Source organism: Acanthochromis polyacanthus, chromosome 6 (assembly GCF_021347895.1).
Source record: "Acanthochromis polyacanthus isolate Apoly-LR-REF ecotype Palm Island chromosome 6, KAUST_Apoly_ChrSc, whole genome shotgun sequence".
Lineage (NCBI taxonomy): Eukaryota > Metazoa > Chordata > Actinopteri > Pomacentridae > Acanthochromis > Acanthochromis polyacanthus.
The window spans coordinates 32,436,231-32,449,717 of NC_067118.1; the positions used below are offsets into that span (position 1 = coordinate 32,436,231).

At 39.7% G+C, this 13,487-nt stretch overlaps 1 protein-coding gene across 6 annotated transcripts in view; it reads right to left on the reverse strand.

Moving 5' to 3' along the window:
• Positions 1–410: 410 nt before the first annotated feature.
• grip2a (glutamate receptor interacting protein 2a) overlaps positions 411–13,487 on the reverse strand; it is a 43,194-nt gene continuing 30,117 nt past the window's right edge. For 5 of the 6 annotated variants that reach the window (XM_022201596.2, XM_022201597.2, XM_022201595.2 and 2 more), the window contains exons 15-24: positions 13,222–13,285; positions 12,636–12,781; positions 9,268–9,412; positions 8,842–8,981; positions 7,639–7,818; positions 7,370–7,529; positions 5,864–5,978; positions 5,318–5,542; positions 3,207–3,353; positions 411–2,457 (exon numbers count right to left, since the gene is read on the reverse strand). In XM_022201596.2, coding sequence (XP_022057288.2) covers positions 2,260–2,457; positions 3,207–3,353; positions 5,318–5,542; positions 5,864–5,978; positions 7,370–7,529; positions 7,639–7,818; positions 8,842–8,981; positions 9,268–9,412; positions 12,636–12,781; positions 13,222–13,285 — 1,520 coding nt within the window. In that variant the 3' untranslated portion in view covers positions 411–2,259. Of the gene's footprint in view, positions 2,458–3,206; positions 3,354–5,317; positions 5,543–5,863; positions 6,436–7,369; positions 7,530–7,638; positions 7,819–8,841; positions 8,982–9,267; positions 9,413–12,635; positions 12,782–13,221; positions 13,286–13,487 lie in introns of those variants that run through there. The other variant, XM_022201600.2, reaches the window with a different exon arrangement.

Sequence of the window (13,487 nt, forward strand, 5' to 3'; positions counted from 1 at the left end):
TCTTCAGAACAGGGGTGCCATTCTTGGCAAAGTAAACCATCTTTACAGTATTTTGAGCTGGAAAATGGAAATGTTCATTCTGGTGACGTGAGATTTTACATAATTTGCTGAAAATTGCATAGTATAGGACCTTTAAATATCTGATGACAGTTTTAAAGCAGAAGGGATCACTACAGTTTTCATGAGTTCTTGGAACATGTGTGCAAGATTTCATGGCAACCCATTTAATATTGTAAATGTTTTACTAATAACCAAAAATGTGAATCTTGTTTGGCACCAGTGGAGATTTCATTGGATGGACAGTCAGCAGGACTCATCCTCTGGAGATCACCAATGCCTTACTTAAACCACCCAACGCTAAATGATGGGCCAAAGTAAAATTAAACAACATCCACCAGGGCTAAACCAACTACTGTCTCATAACTTTATTTCCATAAAAAGAAATACATTTCTTACTTCATAATAAATTAAATAACAAAAATAAAATAATATCCATTAAATCTTTCAAGTTCTTTAGAACGACTCCTGGCATATTCAGGGAGGAGGTGGTGGAAATAAACTAAAAAAAAATAAAATGCAGTCACATTCAGTATCACAACTTAAATGAAGATACTACACTTCATGTGCATGAACAGTAAATAAAATAAAGCACTGCATACCATGACATATTACAGTAAACTAAAAGTGATATGCAATAAATTAATATAAAACCTTAAAAATAGGCCTCTGTATACAACATGACATTAACAGAAGACATCTGAAATCAGAAAGTTGTTGTCCCAAGGATGAATCAGTCTAAGGCTGCTCTATAAGCAGCTATCTCAATGTGTTCACATCAGCCACCACATGAAATGAAAACTTTTTTTCCAGAGGTTCAGATAGATTAGCATCCCACATTTCCTGCACAAAAGCTTTATAAAAACACCAGTTTGTGATTAAAAAAAAAAAAAAAGGTAGCACTCTCACAAAGATCCTGTTGAAGCAAACAGACGCCAATATTTTCTTTTTTTAAATATACAGAAGAGCTACTCGCTGAGGACAAACCCTATGCATGCTTAACATGCTTATACACATTTTTAGGGGAAACAGCTACTGCAGAGAGGAATTAACCAGTCACCAACTGAGTCAGTTGTGAAGTGAAATCATTCACCACTGAAAACTGAAAGGCCTTTCATGTTGTGCTTCAGAAATCTGTGATTCACTTAAGGGAGCACTAGTGACAGACCACAAGTCAATCTGGTGCAAAGCCACATACAAAGAGGGGCTCATTAGTGTGAAAGTGAAAATGTGAAAGGGAGATGTGCAAAATAAAAGAAAACATGCACCAAATGTGAAACTGAAAATGATCTTTGTAAACGTGTGTCAGAACAAAAAGAAAAAAAAAAGCATCATGAACACTGAAGTCTCTCTGGAACTATTCAAACATTATCATTCCATCAGTGGACACCCACTTTAAAACAGAAAGGGTAGAGTGTCTTCAGAAGCATTCGTGGTATTACGATATAAGAGGCTTTAAAATATAATTAATGACACTTGGCAAGTATCGGAGAGCTTTCTGTCTGTTTGGAGGCGCTGTCCCCTCTCTGGGGCAGGCAGTGTGGAGGAGAGACTGGAAACGAAGGCAGTGAGCCAAGTCGTGTCTGAAATTACTCAAATAGGTGCAACGTGCCTTGAACCGCGAGTCCACTAACACCCGGTGCGTCTGTGTGAGTGTTTTATACGCATGTGGGTCCCCTCTGAGCAAGAAAAAGAAAAGTGGGTTAACGTTCCTTTGGCGAGAACACAAAGCCGATTAAAGCAAAAGATAGTAAATTTATGCGGCGAATGTGAGCAGCATTTGATCCTCTCCGGAGCTGAGGCGTGTGTGTGTTGACATCCTGGCCCCATCAGAAGCTATGACTCCCACCGTTATATAACGCCGCATGTGGCTTTGCCTGTGGAGAGGGAAGGGATTGGGGGGGAGGGGGGAGTAGAGGGAGGTCTGCCCCAAAGCCAGAACCTCCCCTGAACTACATCATGTGAACACAGTGACTAAAACTGGCAATGGCGAACACATGCACTTGTAGCTTTTGTGAGTGCAAGATGCTTTCAGGCGGAGAGAGTGCGGCTGTTTCTGTGGATGCTCTGCGTGCTGAACATGAGTGTGAAGGTCTGTCTGAGAGGTACAATGTGACAAACTTAACCATGTGTGACGTGTGTGTGTGTCAGTGTGAGGTCTTCGCGCTGCAGCTTTTCAACAGTTGGCGTCTCTCTTAGTGGTCACAGGGCGATGCTGTTGGTCCTGTGGTTGGAAAAGCAGAACAGTGAGTTTGAGGGGTCGTCACAGTTGTTGGGCAGCTCCGTATCACCGGCTGCCAGTGGATTCCTGCTAATGACCAAGTCCAGGCTGTCTCCGGCCTCCATAATTAGAGGCACTGTTAGACAACAGTCCAAGTCCCTGGTCCTCATGCGGTTCACCTGGAAGATCACAACTAATTTAATTATCATTCAGTGCACTTTGCTTTATTGTAGAGGAATAGTTTCACATTTTGGGAAATTTGCTTATTGGCAAGAGGCTCATATAATTGTTATTTTTAGCAGGAGCAGAACAATGAACAGCATTAAAAGCTCGTGGCCTCAAACTGTCACAGCAGGTTGTCGGAGAAGTAACTAATAAAAAACTTAAAATCGACCTTTGTCGCCTCGTGACTTGATTCAAATCTGTTATGGCTCTGATTTTGTTAATACATTTATTCAAATTTTATATTCCTGCTTGTAGAATCTTTCCCATTATATTTAGTTTTATTTTATTTGTACTTAATTATTCTGATTGCTTTATTGGTTTAATTTTTGTTTTTGTATGTCCTTGAGTCATTTTAACTGTAAAGGGATTCAAATTGCTATTCTGTAGGATATAGGCTTTGTCACCTTGCCTGCTTCTAATTTTAATGCTAAGCACCTGCTACCTTTAGCCTCTCATTTAATGCATAGACATGTTCATAATTAATTAGTAAGCTTATGAGACACTAGCTGTTGAGTTTTGTTATCTTTGAAAAGAGTCAGGTTAGCCGTATCATCTTGTTTATAGCTTAATGCTAAGCTAACAGTGTTATACTGTCAGAGAGGAATCAGTCTTTTGATCCAACTCCTGGATCAAAAAAAGAACATGCATATTTCCCAAAATGCCAGACTATGTATTTAAAAATGTCTTAAAATTCAAACAGTACCTGAAGAATGCGATCAAAAGGTTTTAACCCCGCCCGATCAGCTGGACTCTCTGGTCGGATCATGTTCACATAGACCCCTTTTTCCAGGAGCCCATCTGATACACTGAAACCAAAGTCACGGCTCTCAAGGTCCTTCCTGATAGTCACCTGCAAACACAGGGAAATTAGAGTTGCATAGATTAAACACATAACATTTGGAGTCTCAGTTGACAGTTAGAGCCTAGTCCAGCAATTTAGTGGATAAAAGAATAACGAAAAAAATATCTCCACATTACTAGTTTGTAACAGGTTCTCTACAAAAGGAACAGTAAAGATAACACTCAAGACGTCATGAGAGGTTATTTTCTCAGACCTGACAAAGCTCCTCTAGAGTGATTTTTCAGAACTAAAATGTATTTACTGGTTTAGTGGTGGCTATTTTACATGTGGATTTTTGGATATTTCTATCTAAAAACCTGTTCATTCCAAGAAGGTGCAAAGTACAACAGTCGAATATTTTGGTTCTTGCGATTAAATCCTTAGAAAAGATCAATATCAGTCTCGTGTCTGTACTTGAACCAGATTTCCATTATCCCGGTGTAGAGGGAGATAAATCTCTAGCCTGGTTCTGCACTGTACAGAGGTCTTCTTACTTTGTCTTTTTATTGTGTCCCCTCTCTGTATAAACACTCAACAGTTGCAGTAATAACAGCCACGTGTCTCAGTGTCACTTCTCTCTCTTTGGATTTGTATGTTCCCCATAAAAAAAAAAAAAAAAGCAGGTTTGACCATAACCAAACAGCTTTAAAGGTGGAAAATAGGGATTACTTTCCATGATATCATCTACGTTGTGTCAAGTCAAAACACTGCAGGGCTGCTCTGTTGTCGTCAGTCAGAACCCAGCTGACACAGCTCAGGGAGTATACAGGTGCGGTGTGGGGTCACGGCAGCTCAGGTACTGTTGTATAATGAGTGCAAATCCACTGCAAGTCCTGACTGGCCAGGTATCCACTGGGTCCAGTTACAGTTTACCGACAGGAGCAGCGAGTCAAGCGAAGGAGGCACGCAGGTACAGCTTCACAGCGGGTACATTCCCACAGGACGCTGCTGCTGTTTGTTCTGTGTTCACTGAGTGCAGCTGATCACATTTCTGCTGAAATGTTTGGGCACAGTCTGAGATTACAGCTTGCAAATTACAAGAGACTTGCATAGTAGCTTACCTATAAAATATTTAGTGGGTACGTATGGTATATATATGAGCACAAGGCACAGAAGTAATGAGATTAAGGGAGTAACACTTTGTGCTTAAGGTGGACTTCAGTTACTTTAATTATTGAACGTTTACTTCTCATTGCTAGCAATGGTGCCTGGTAAGAAGAAAAGAAACATAGGCCAAATGTGGCCAATAAACTTACTTTGTGAAATTCTACGGTTATGTTTTAGAACAGAGTTATTTTACTTTCTGTTTAATCGTTAGTCGTAATCATTTTTAATGGCCAAGTAAGCCACTCTGGTTTTGTGCTTACACAACATGCATTTAAACAAGAAATGAATCTTCCACTATGTACAGCTATAGATAAGTGTGTGAAAAGCATGTTTAAAATGAATCAAAGTCTTGTGCAAATTCCGCTGATTTTAATATAGGAAAAAATGAAGTTTTTAACAATAAATACAACTAGTGTACATGAAGGTGGATAATAGTGTGAGGCAGTTCTTGTATTGTAGGTTTTTCTGGTTTTAAACCGTTACTTTAAACAGCGTCATTCTTGTCATTAAGTTGTGAAAAGGGGTGCATCATTTGAAATATGCTATACCTGCATGTTTTTAAAATGATCGGTGCCGTAACACTTTTTTGGGATCCAATAAGGGAAAAAACAGATGAAAGAGGCCAGAGCTGGACAGGGTGAGCAGAAACATTGCCAAAAATGACTAATTTTATCAAAAAATAAAAGCTGTATTAATGTATTAATGTAACCTGCTGACATGTGGTTGAAAGTTCTGGAAAATGCAGCAAGTCAGGACTTTGGGTCATGGTGTTCATCTTCATGTTTATGTCCCTAAACATCAGGTGTGTTGTAAAGCTTGGATTTTATTTATTGATTTTTAAGAAAAATTACATTTCTTAAAATCACCTTGTGCAGTGCCAGGGCTGTAGGGGACAAGATGTCAGAGGGTTCCCCTTTGACCCTGGACGGTACGTCTCTGGCTCCAGTCGACATGTTCAGGCTGCTTTTGCTTTTAGTCTCACTGCGAATTCCCTCCCTCTTAATGGGACTAATTTCAGAGTGAAACATTGAGTCTTCATTGGTCGTGGTCTCCTCTAGGTACAGACTAAGAGCACTACCTGTCATGGATGCCTGCAAGAGGAAAACAAAAGTAGATTATGATGGCATCATGTAATAAAAAAAAAAAAAAAAAAAAAACACTTCCCTTTTGAACACACTAACATTTTCTCACAGCACACAGATTAGAGGCCAAGGCATTGTGCAAAAGCCTTCCTCAGTCAGTGTGGCAGCAGGTGCTCAGGCTCGTCTTGTCAGATTTAATAACAGATTACACACTGGTGATTATCATAATGCTTCATCTGGCATGTTCATTTAGGCTGACACCAGTTTGAGTTTATGAGTAGGACAAAGCAGGAGGAGAAGGAGGGGGATGGAGATGACAGGCGATCCTACCTCCAGCTCCCTGAGAATCTCTGACTGGCCGCAGGTCTCGAGGTCCTGCAGAGCCTGGGACCAGAAGCTGTCTTCCGGGTTCAGGGTGCCATGGCAACGAGGGGGGCTGACGAATCTATGACAATGCAGGAACCAGAACATGAGAGCAGCCCTGCAGTCTGGAGGCCGGTGCTGCGTACAAAAGCAGCATGGGAAATGCAGTTTTTGGGCCGCAAAAGCTGGAGAGTCCCTTTGAAAATCGCTCAGGACCACAATGAGGGTTTTACCATAAATTTTCAGCTCGAACGCTGCGGAGTCCGCTAGATTAAAGCCTTCTAAGAGTTCAGATGTGCGAAAGTAAAGTCGCCATCCCAAAAAAGAAAAAAAAAAGGCAGGAAAATGAAAGCATGTGACACAAAAGTTCAGGAAAAAAGAAGTCAAGTGTGAAGAAGAGACAGATAAGGCTGATGTATCCTTGGGCCCTTTTTCTGGGGAAATCTTTTTTTTTGTATGTGGAAAAGGGGTGACAGAAAAAGATGTGAAACACCAAAGAGCTCGTGGGCATTTAGTAAAGCAGATGAGAGAGAGAATACCTGAGAAAGAAGAGAAAAGGACAGTTTGGAAAAGCACAAAACGTGAAAACACAACACAAAATGACAAGAAAAATAATTTAAAGAGTGCGAGTTGCTTTTGTCAATGAACACAAAGAAGGGGGAACTAAACAAAAATAAATCACAGAAAAATCTGCTGATACATAGAATACTAAATAAAGAAACAGAAATTTAAACATCTTACAGCTGCACTGACATACAGGATGTTTACAAGAAGAAAACTGCAGAAATCTGTTCCAGAAAGCAGATGAAAGAAGCAAAAACTATGATATCATTTCTACAACAGATTGTCAAGCGATGGGACTACTGTATATTACAGATTTAACTTGCTTTTTTAGTGGTATCCTGACCGGTACAAATTGTAGGCGACAAAATTGACAAAAATGGAGAGGAGTTTCATTGGTTGTCCAAAGAATTTTGGTGATTTGATATTGAAAAGGAACCCGAGCATCAACTTTTAAAGGTTCATTTTACATAGAAATCTTGGTTAAACAGCATATTTCAGCTGTAATAAAACACAAACACATTGGGGGAAAAAATCTATACACTGTATTCAAAACCTCCCTTTCAAAGTACACTCAGTCCAGTTTAAAATCTTCAAGGCTGCACTACAATCACTCCCACTCAAATATTCCCACATTCTGCAGTGTAATACAGTAACTATGATAACATTCTAATCACAACATGAGAAGCATGAAATGATTCTTTATTAAAGCCTCATACTGGTTGGTTTTACATGGAGTATCACAACAATGTGCAGTAAACATTTCAGATAACCGACAGCTTTCTGGATGACAGGAAGCTTCACAGTGAAGGAAAACCTGAACAGTGAGCGGACTTTGTTCCGAGTTATGAATGGTTCCACTAGTTGAATGCTAAAGGCTTTCTGGAATAGAGACCAGGCTGTGGCACTTACCCAGGTATTTTGTCCCACTCATCTTCAGTAAATCTCCCGTCATACAGCGTTGCGTGGTGGACGAGGCCTGCAGAACTGGAACTGGTTTGGCTCCGGTGCTTTGGGCGCCGCCATTCATTTGGATTGAGCAGTATATCGGATGCTTTATGAAGATATGCCCCTAAATAAAGTAGTAAAAAAAAAAAAAAAAAGGAAATCCCATTGATTTTACTAAATGAGAGACCGTAAACAAGTGATTCTGCAGGCAGCATGTAAACAGTGGCCTTCACCTTGGCTACCGTAGCCGGCATCAAACCCTGAGCTGTCCCAGGAGCTCATGGCAGAGTCTACACTGGGAACATTGGCAGAGTAAACCTCAGAGTGTTTACTGGTCTTCTGAGAGTCTGTCAGTTCATCCTCCGTGTCACTTAAAAACCCAACCTCTCTGTCCAGATGCCGACCGTCAGACTCTGGGAACAAAAAAAAGTGAGTCAAATTAGCACTAAAGAAGGAAGAAATTGTATTTTATTTTGAAAATAGCCAACATCGCCACACATTCCTTGCACAGGCACTTGGCTTTATTTATAATCGTGTTTTGTCTCTTTTCCTTCCTATGTTGCCTTCTATGCATGGTGATTCTATCTGAAATTATCAGGGGCCTTCTGCTTAACCGTCTAACTGAAACTTTACAATAAACTATAGGTATTCAAAATGGTATCTGAAAATTTAGATCAATACATCAAGTATGTCGCAAGATAATATTTCCCCCCGTCTCAAGAACTATTAAAGCTAAAAGCATGAATTTGTCAGTTTTTTCTAATCATGCTATTGATTACTTGTCCCATATTGCATTCAGAATAATGGCATGATGAGAAATAACTGAAAATTTCAGGCTTTTATCTTTAATAGTTCTTGAGATACTGTCATTCAAAGAGTGCCTCAAATTTCAATGTGCAAAGAAAATAAAAGAAGCTGAAAATGTGTCATCAAACAAACAAAGTCTTGCAACATACTTTAAATACTCAAGCTAAAATTTCAGAAATATTGTTTAGGATATCCATATTTTATGGTATGAAAGTTTCAGGCAAATCACAGAAAGCTGAAGAGAAATTGCTCTTAAATGTGATTTTTTTTTTTTAGATCCGCCCATCCTGTCTTTTTCTCTTTTTTTAAAATCTCAGAATATAATCAGTAAATCTCTGAGGGAATGTAGAACTGGATGTTTACTCTGCAGGAATGTTCCTCCCACGGAGGTAAGGACAAACAAAATAAGTGAATGGAATTACCTACAGCCTGAAACTCTACACAAAAGCATTTGGGGTGAAAACTGCCCTATTTATCACAAACAGAAAAATAAAGGTTAATGTAACTCTCTTACATTTCTATTTCTCTTCTTGTACCTTTTTTGTTTTCTTTTTGCCTCAGTTTTGCATTTAAAAATCAAACGTGCCACTATGAAAAAGATTGGAAAATAGGAAAAACTAAATATGTACGATCAGCTTGTTTCTTGATCTTGAGGGTGACCGACTCCCCGGCCATCTGCAGGAGATGGATGGCTTCGCTCAGTGGCTTTCCCTTCAGGCTGACCCCGTTGATGGCCAGGACTCGGTCTCCTATGTGGATGGCTCCGGTCCTGCAGGGTTAAGGTCAGGGCAGAGGAGACACAGATATCAGAGTATACCAGACAGTACCACCAAGGCAGGCCAGCAAACCTGTCAGGCTGCCAGTGCTGTGACCGAGACAGACACAAAGAGGATTTTTGTTAGAGAAAAAGACGAGACAGCCATTGTTTACTGTCTCTCTCTCTCTCTCATTTTTATGGTTTCCAAAGGGCCACTAGAGACCGTAACTGGGTTCAGCTTTATATGTTGCCAAATAGCTGCCTTAACCCTCGGCCTGACATTCCTCACTTCTCTTACCTCTCAGCCAGACCTTTCTTTGTGAGGCCAGAAATGACGATGGGGTCAAAGGGCTCCTCTGTGCCTGAAATTGTGATGCCCAGCGGCCCGTTGTACCGCTTCAGCTCAACTGTGTAGATTATGGAGCCAGACATCTCCAACTCATCTGCAGCACACACAGAAACAGTGGAAATCAAGATGAGAACAGTTATTATGAAGTCCGTAAAGATCTAAAATAATCTGATAAAAATGTGTAACATTAGATCATTCATACGGATACAACAGCAGCGTTTCACTGCTGTAGCAGGTCAGGGTTGAGATAGTAGGTTAATTTATACACAGTTAGGTTGAGCTGAAACAGAAGGGTAATTTGGTAATAATAAAAAAGTATGAATAAGCTCATCATTCTGATCACAGACTGCTTAGTCGTTTCTCAAGCAAAAAAAAAAAAAAAAAAGCCAAATTTTCACTTGCCATATGAAATGGGAATTCTTTCTTTACTTTTTCTAATACTAAATTTCAAGTCTTTGGAGGTAAGACTGCTGGGTGGCAAAACAAAATATTAAAATATGTCAATATAGATTCTGCAAACCCGTGACAGACATGAGTCACTATTTTCTGACAAGTATACGAGCAGAATCCCAAACCATAGGGCCCTTTCCAAATGGCTACATGATACATTTGAGGTCTGATGAGATGATTAAAGGCCAACTCCAAGTAGTTTGTGAGCATTTTTGCACTTGTGACATTCTTCCTCACTGTAATATAAAGTCCAGCTCCTCTATGGAAACAGGGAAACTATAGCTAGAAGCAGAGAGGACTGGAAAATGCATTCTGTGCAGTATGTCACAATTATGTTGCCATAAATCATAAAAGAGAAAAACAAGTGAACTTCCTTGCTCATTTCACAATAATTAAAAAAAAAAAAAAAGAAAAGTGGAACACTTACACACGTGGACAAAATTGTTGGTACCCCTCAGTTAAAGAAGGAAAAACCCACAATTCTCACTGAAATCACTTGAAACTCACAAAAGTAACAATAAATAAAAATTTATTGAAAATTAAATAATCAAAATCAGCCATCACTTTTGAATTGTTGATTAACATAATTATTTAAAAAAACAAACTAATGAAACAGGCCTGGACAAAAATGATGGTACCCATAACTTAATATTTTGTTGCACAACCTTTTGAGGCAATCACTGCAATTAAACGATTTCTGTATTTGTCAATGAGCGTTCTGCAGCTGTCAACAGGTATTTTGGCCCACTCCTCATGAGCAAACAGCTCCAGTTGTCTCAGGTTTGATGGGTGTCTTCTCCAAATGGCATGTTTCAGCTCCTTCCACATATGTTCAATGGGATTCAGATCTGGGCTCATAGAAGGCCACTTTAGAATAGTCCGACGCTTTTCTCTCAGCCATTCTTGGGTGTTTTTGGCTGTGTGTTTTGGATCGTTGTCCTGTTGGAAGACCCATGACCTGCGACTGAGACCAAGCTTTCTGACACTAGGCAGCACATTTCTCTCCAGAATGCCTTGATAGTCTTCAGATTTCATCGTACCTTGCACACTTTCAAGACACCCTGTGCCAGATGCAGCAAAGCAGCCCCAAAACATTACTGAGCCTCCTCCATGTTTCACCGTAGGGACAGTGTTCTTTTCTTCGTATGCTTGGTTTTTGAGTCTATGAACATAGAGTTGATGTGCCTTACCATAAAGCTCCAGTTTGGTCTCATCTGTCCAAAGGACATTCTCCCAGAAGCTTTGTGGCTTGTCAACATGCATTTTTGCAAATTCCAGTCTGGCTTTTTTATGAGTTTTTTTCAGCAGTGGTGTCCTCCTTGGTCGTCTCCCATGAAGTCCACTTTGGCTCAAACAACGACGAATGGTGCGATCTGACACTGATGTACCTTGGCCTTGGAGTTCACCTTTAATTTCTTTGGAGGTTGCTCTGGGCTCTTTGGATACAATTCGAACGATCCGTCTCTTCAATTTGTCATCAATTTTCCTCTTGCGGCCACGTCCAGGGAGGTTGGCTACTGTCCCGTGGGTCTTGAACTTCTGAATAATATGAGCCACTGTTGTCACAGGAACTTCAAGCTGTTTAGAGATGGTCTTATAGCCTTTACCTTTAAGATGTTTGTCTATAATTTTTTTTCGGATGTCCTGGGACAATTCTCTCCTTCGCTTTCTGTTGTCCATGTTCAGTGTGGTACACACCTTTTCACCAAACAGCAGGGTGACTACCTGTCTCCCTTTAAATAGGCAGACTGGCTGATTATGAGTTTGGAAACACCTGTGATGTCAAATGACACACCTGAATTAATCATGTCACTCTGGTCAAATAGTTTTCAATCTTTTATAGAGGTACCATCATTTTTGTCCAGGCCTGTTTCATTAGTTTGTTTTTTTTAAATAATTATGTTAATCAACAATTCAAAAGTAATGGCTGTTTTTGATTATTTAATTTTCAATAAATTTTTATTTATTGTTACTTTTGTGAGTTTCAAGTGATTTCAGTGAGAATTGTGGGTTTTTCCTTCTTTAACTGAGGGGTACCAACAATTTTGTCCACGTGTGTATCTTCTCCTCTGCATAAGTACAGCTGATGAAATGTCACTGAATTTTTGTAATGTGATTTTTGGGCTCAGCTGAGTCAGGAATGGTGTTTTAGATGTGCCAAAGAACACCGATTTTTCTCTCATTTTTTGACAGAATCTAGTTGGCTAGTTTAATTTATTTTTGGAAAATGATTTTAAAAACCACCATAATTTTACATTTAGTTTGGTTAATTTTTTCAACAGAACGGCATGCATGCAATAGTTTGGAAAGTTGAAAACTTGATGATTCATCCTGTCTCCAGAGTTTAAAGTTTTGGCAACTTTTTAAAAGAAAACTTGAAAAAAAAAAGTCTTTCCCCTTGGGTTTTGAGGTTTAGAGAGTTAACAGAGTAGAAAAGAGTTTAAAAAATAAAGCTATGTCATGCAAAGTGACAGTTTTTGAATCTTTGCTTTGGTTTTAGTAGACTAAAATGGACACTTACCATGTTTTTCCTCTAACAGTTATTTGAATTAAGCCATCTGAGAAGCATAGAGGGGAAATGATTCCCAACAGACCTCTAAAGTTTGATGTCGGGCCTCACTTAGACAGCATTTTTATAAAAAGGTCACAAGTTAAATACTTTTTGGACCCACTGGTTAAATATTTGACAATCTAGCGTATTGTATTAGTTCATCACATGTATTTTATGCAACTTCTTCATCTCTTGGGTAGTAACTGTAGCTGTCAAAAATGATGATTAAAGCACTTCAGTAAATGTATTAGTTTCTTTCAACCACTATTTGTATACTGGCTGTAAGTACGTTTGGTGATTTAACTGATTCATGTACCTATGTTGTCCTCATCCTTCTGGATTCGCAGTTTGACCATGTCCTCAGCCTGCTGCAGGACGTGCATGGCGTCCTCCATGGTGCAGTTCTCCAGTCGCACCGTGTCGATGGCCAGCAGTCTGTCTCCAGGCTCCAGAGTGCCTGTTCTACCGGACACAAGAGCGAGAGGTTCACAAATATTAACTGGGACCAGAGAGCTCCTGACTCACCCTCAGAATCCTATTATCCTCGTGTCTCAGTGGGATCCTTGGGGGTGACCGTAACCTCACCCTCAACCTAATCAACACTGAGCCCTTCTGAAATGTAGCTGCGCTGCCCTACTGATCCAGTTTTGATAGCTCAATCCAATTAGGCTTGTCACACAGTGGACACATCAAATTTTCTTTTGTTCACGAATATTCCCACATAAGCCAAGAAATCCTTTCCCCCCCCTGAATTGTAAAATGGTGACAAGTGTGTTGCTAATGTGACTTCTTCAACCGAAAGCCACTGTTTTACTCATTTATAAGATTATAAAAGTTTGTGGTTGAGAGGAACAAACTGTTCAGCTGTAATAATATCAGCTCTCCATCATCACAAGACATACCTGTGTGCTATGCTTCCTTTTCTGATGTCAGAGATGATGAGAGGTTTGCCAGGTTTCTTACTTGCTGATAAAACAGAAGACAAATTAGAGGTTTCAGTGTGTTTTAGGCAGCAGGATATGAATATTAAACCACATCAGCTCTAACTAAACATTTTCTTTTTCTTGCTCGGCTCATATTTAGCGTACAGATCGTGTTTTTTCAGAGCTAGTTAGAGCAGAAAGAATAATGATGAATGTTTGTGCAGGCCAGTATTATTCTGAGGTAA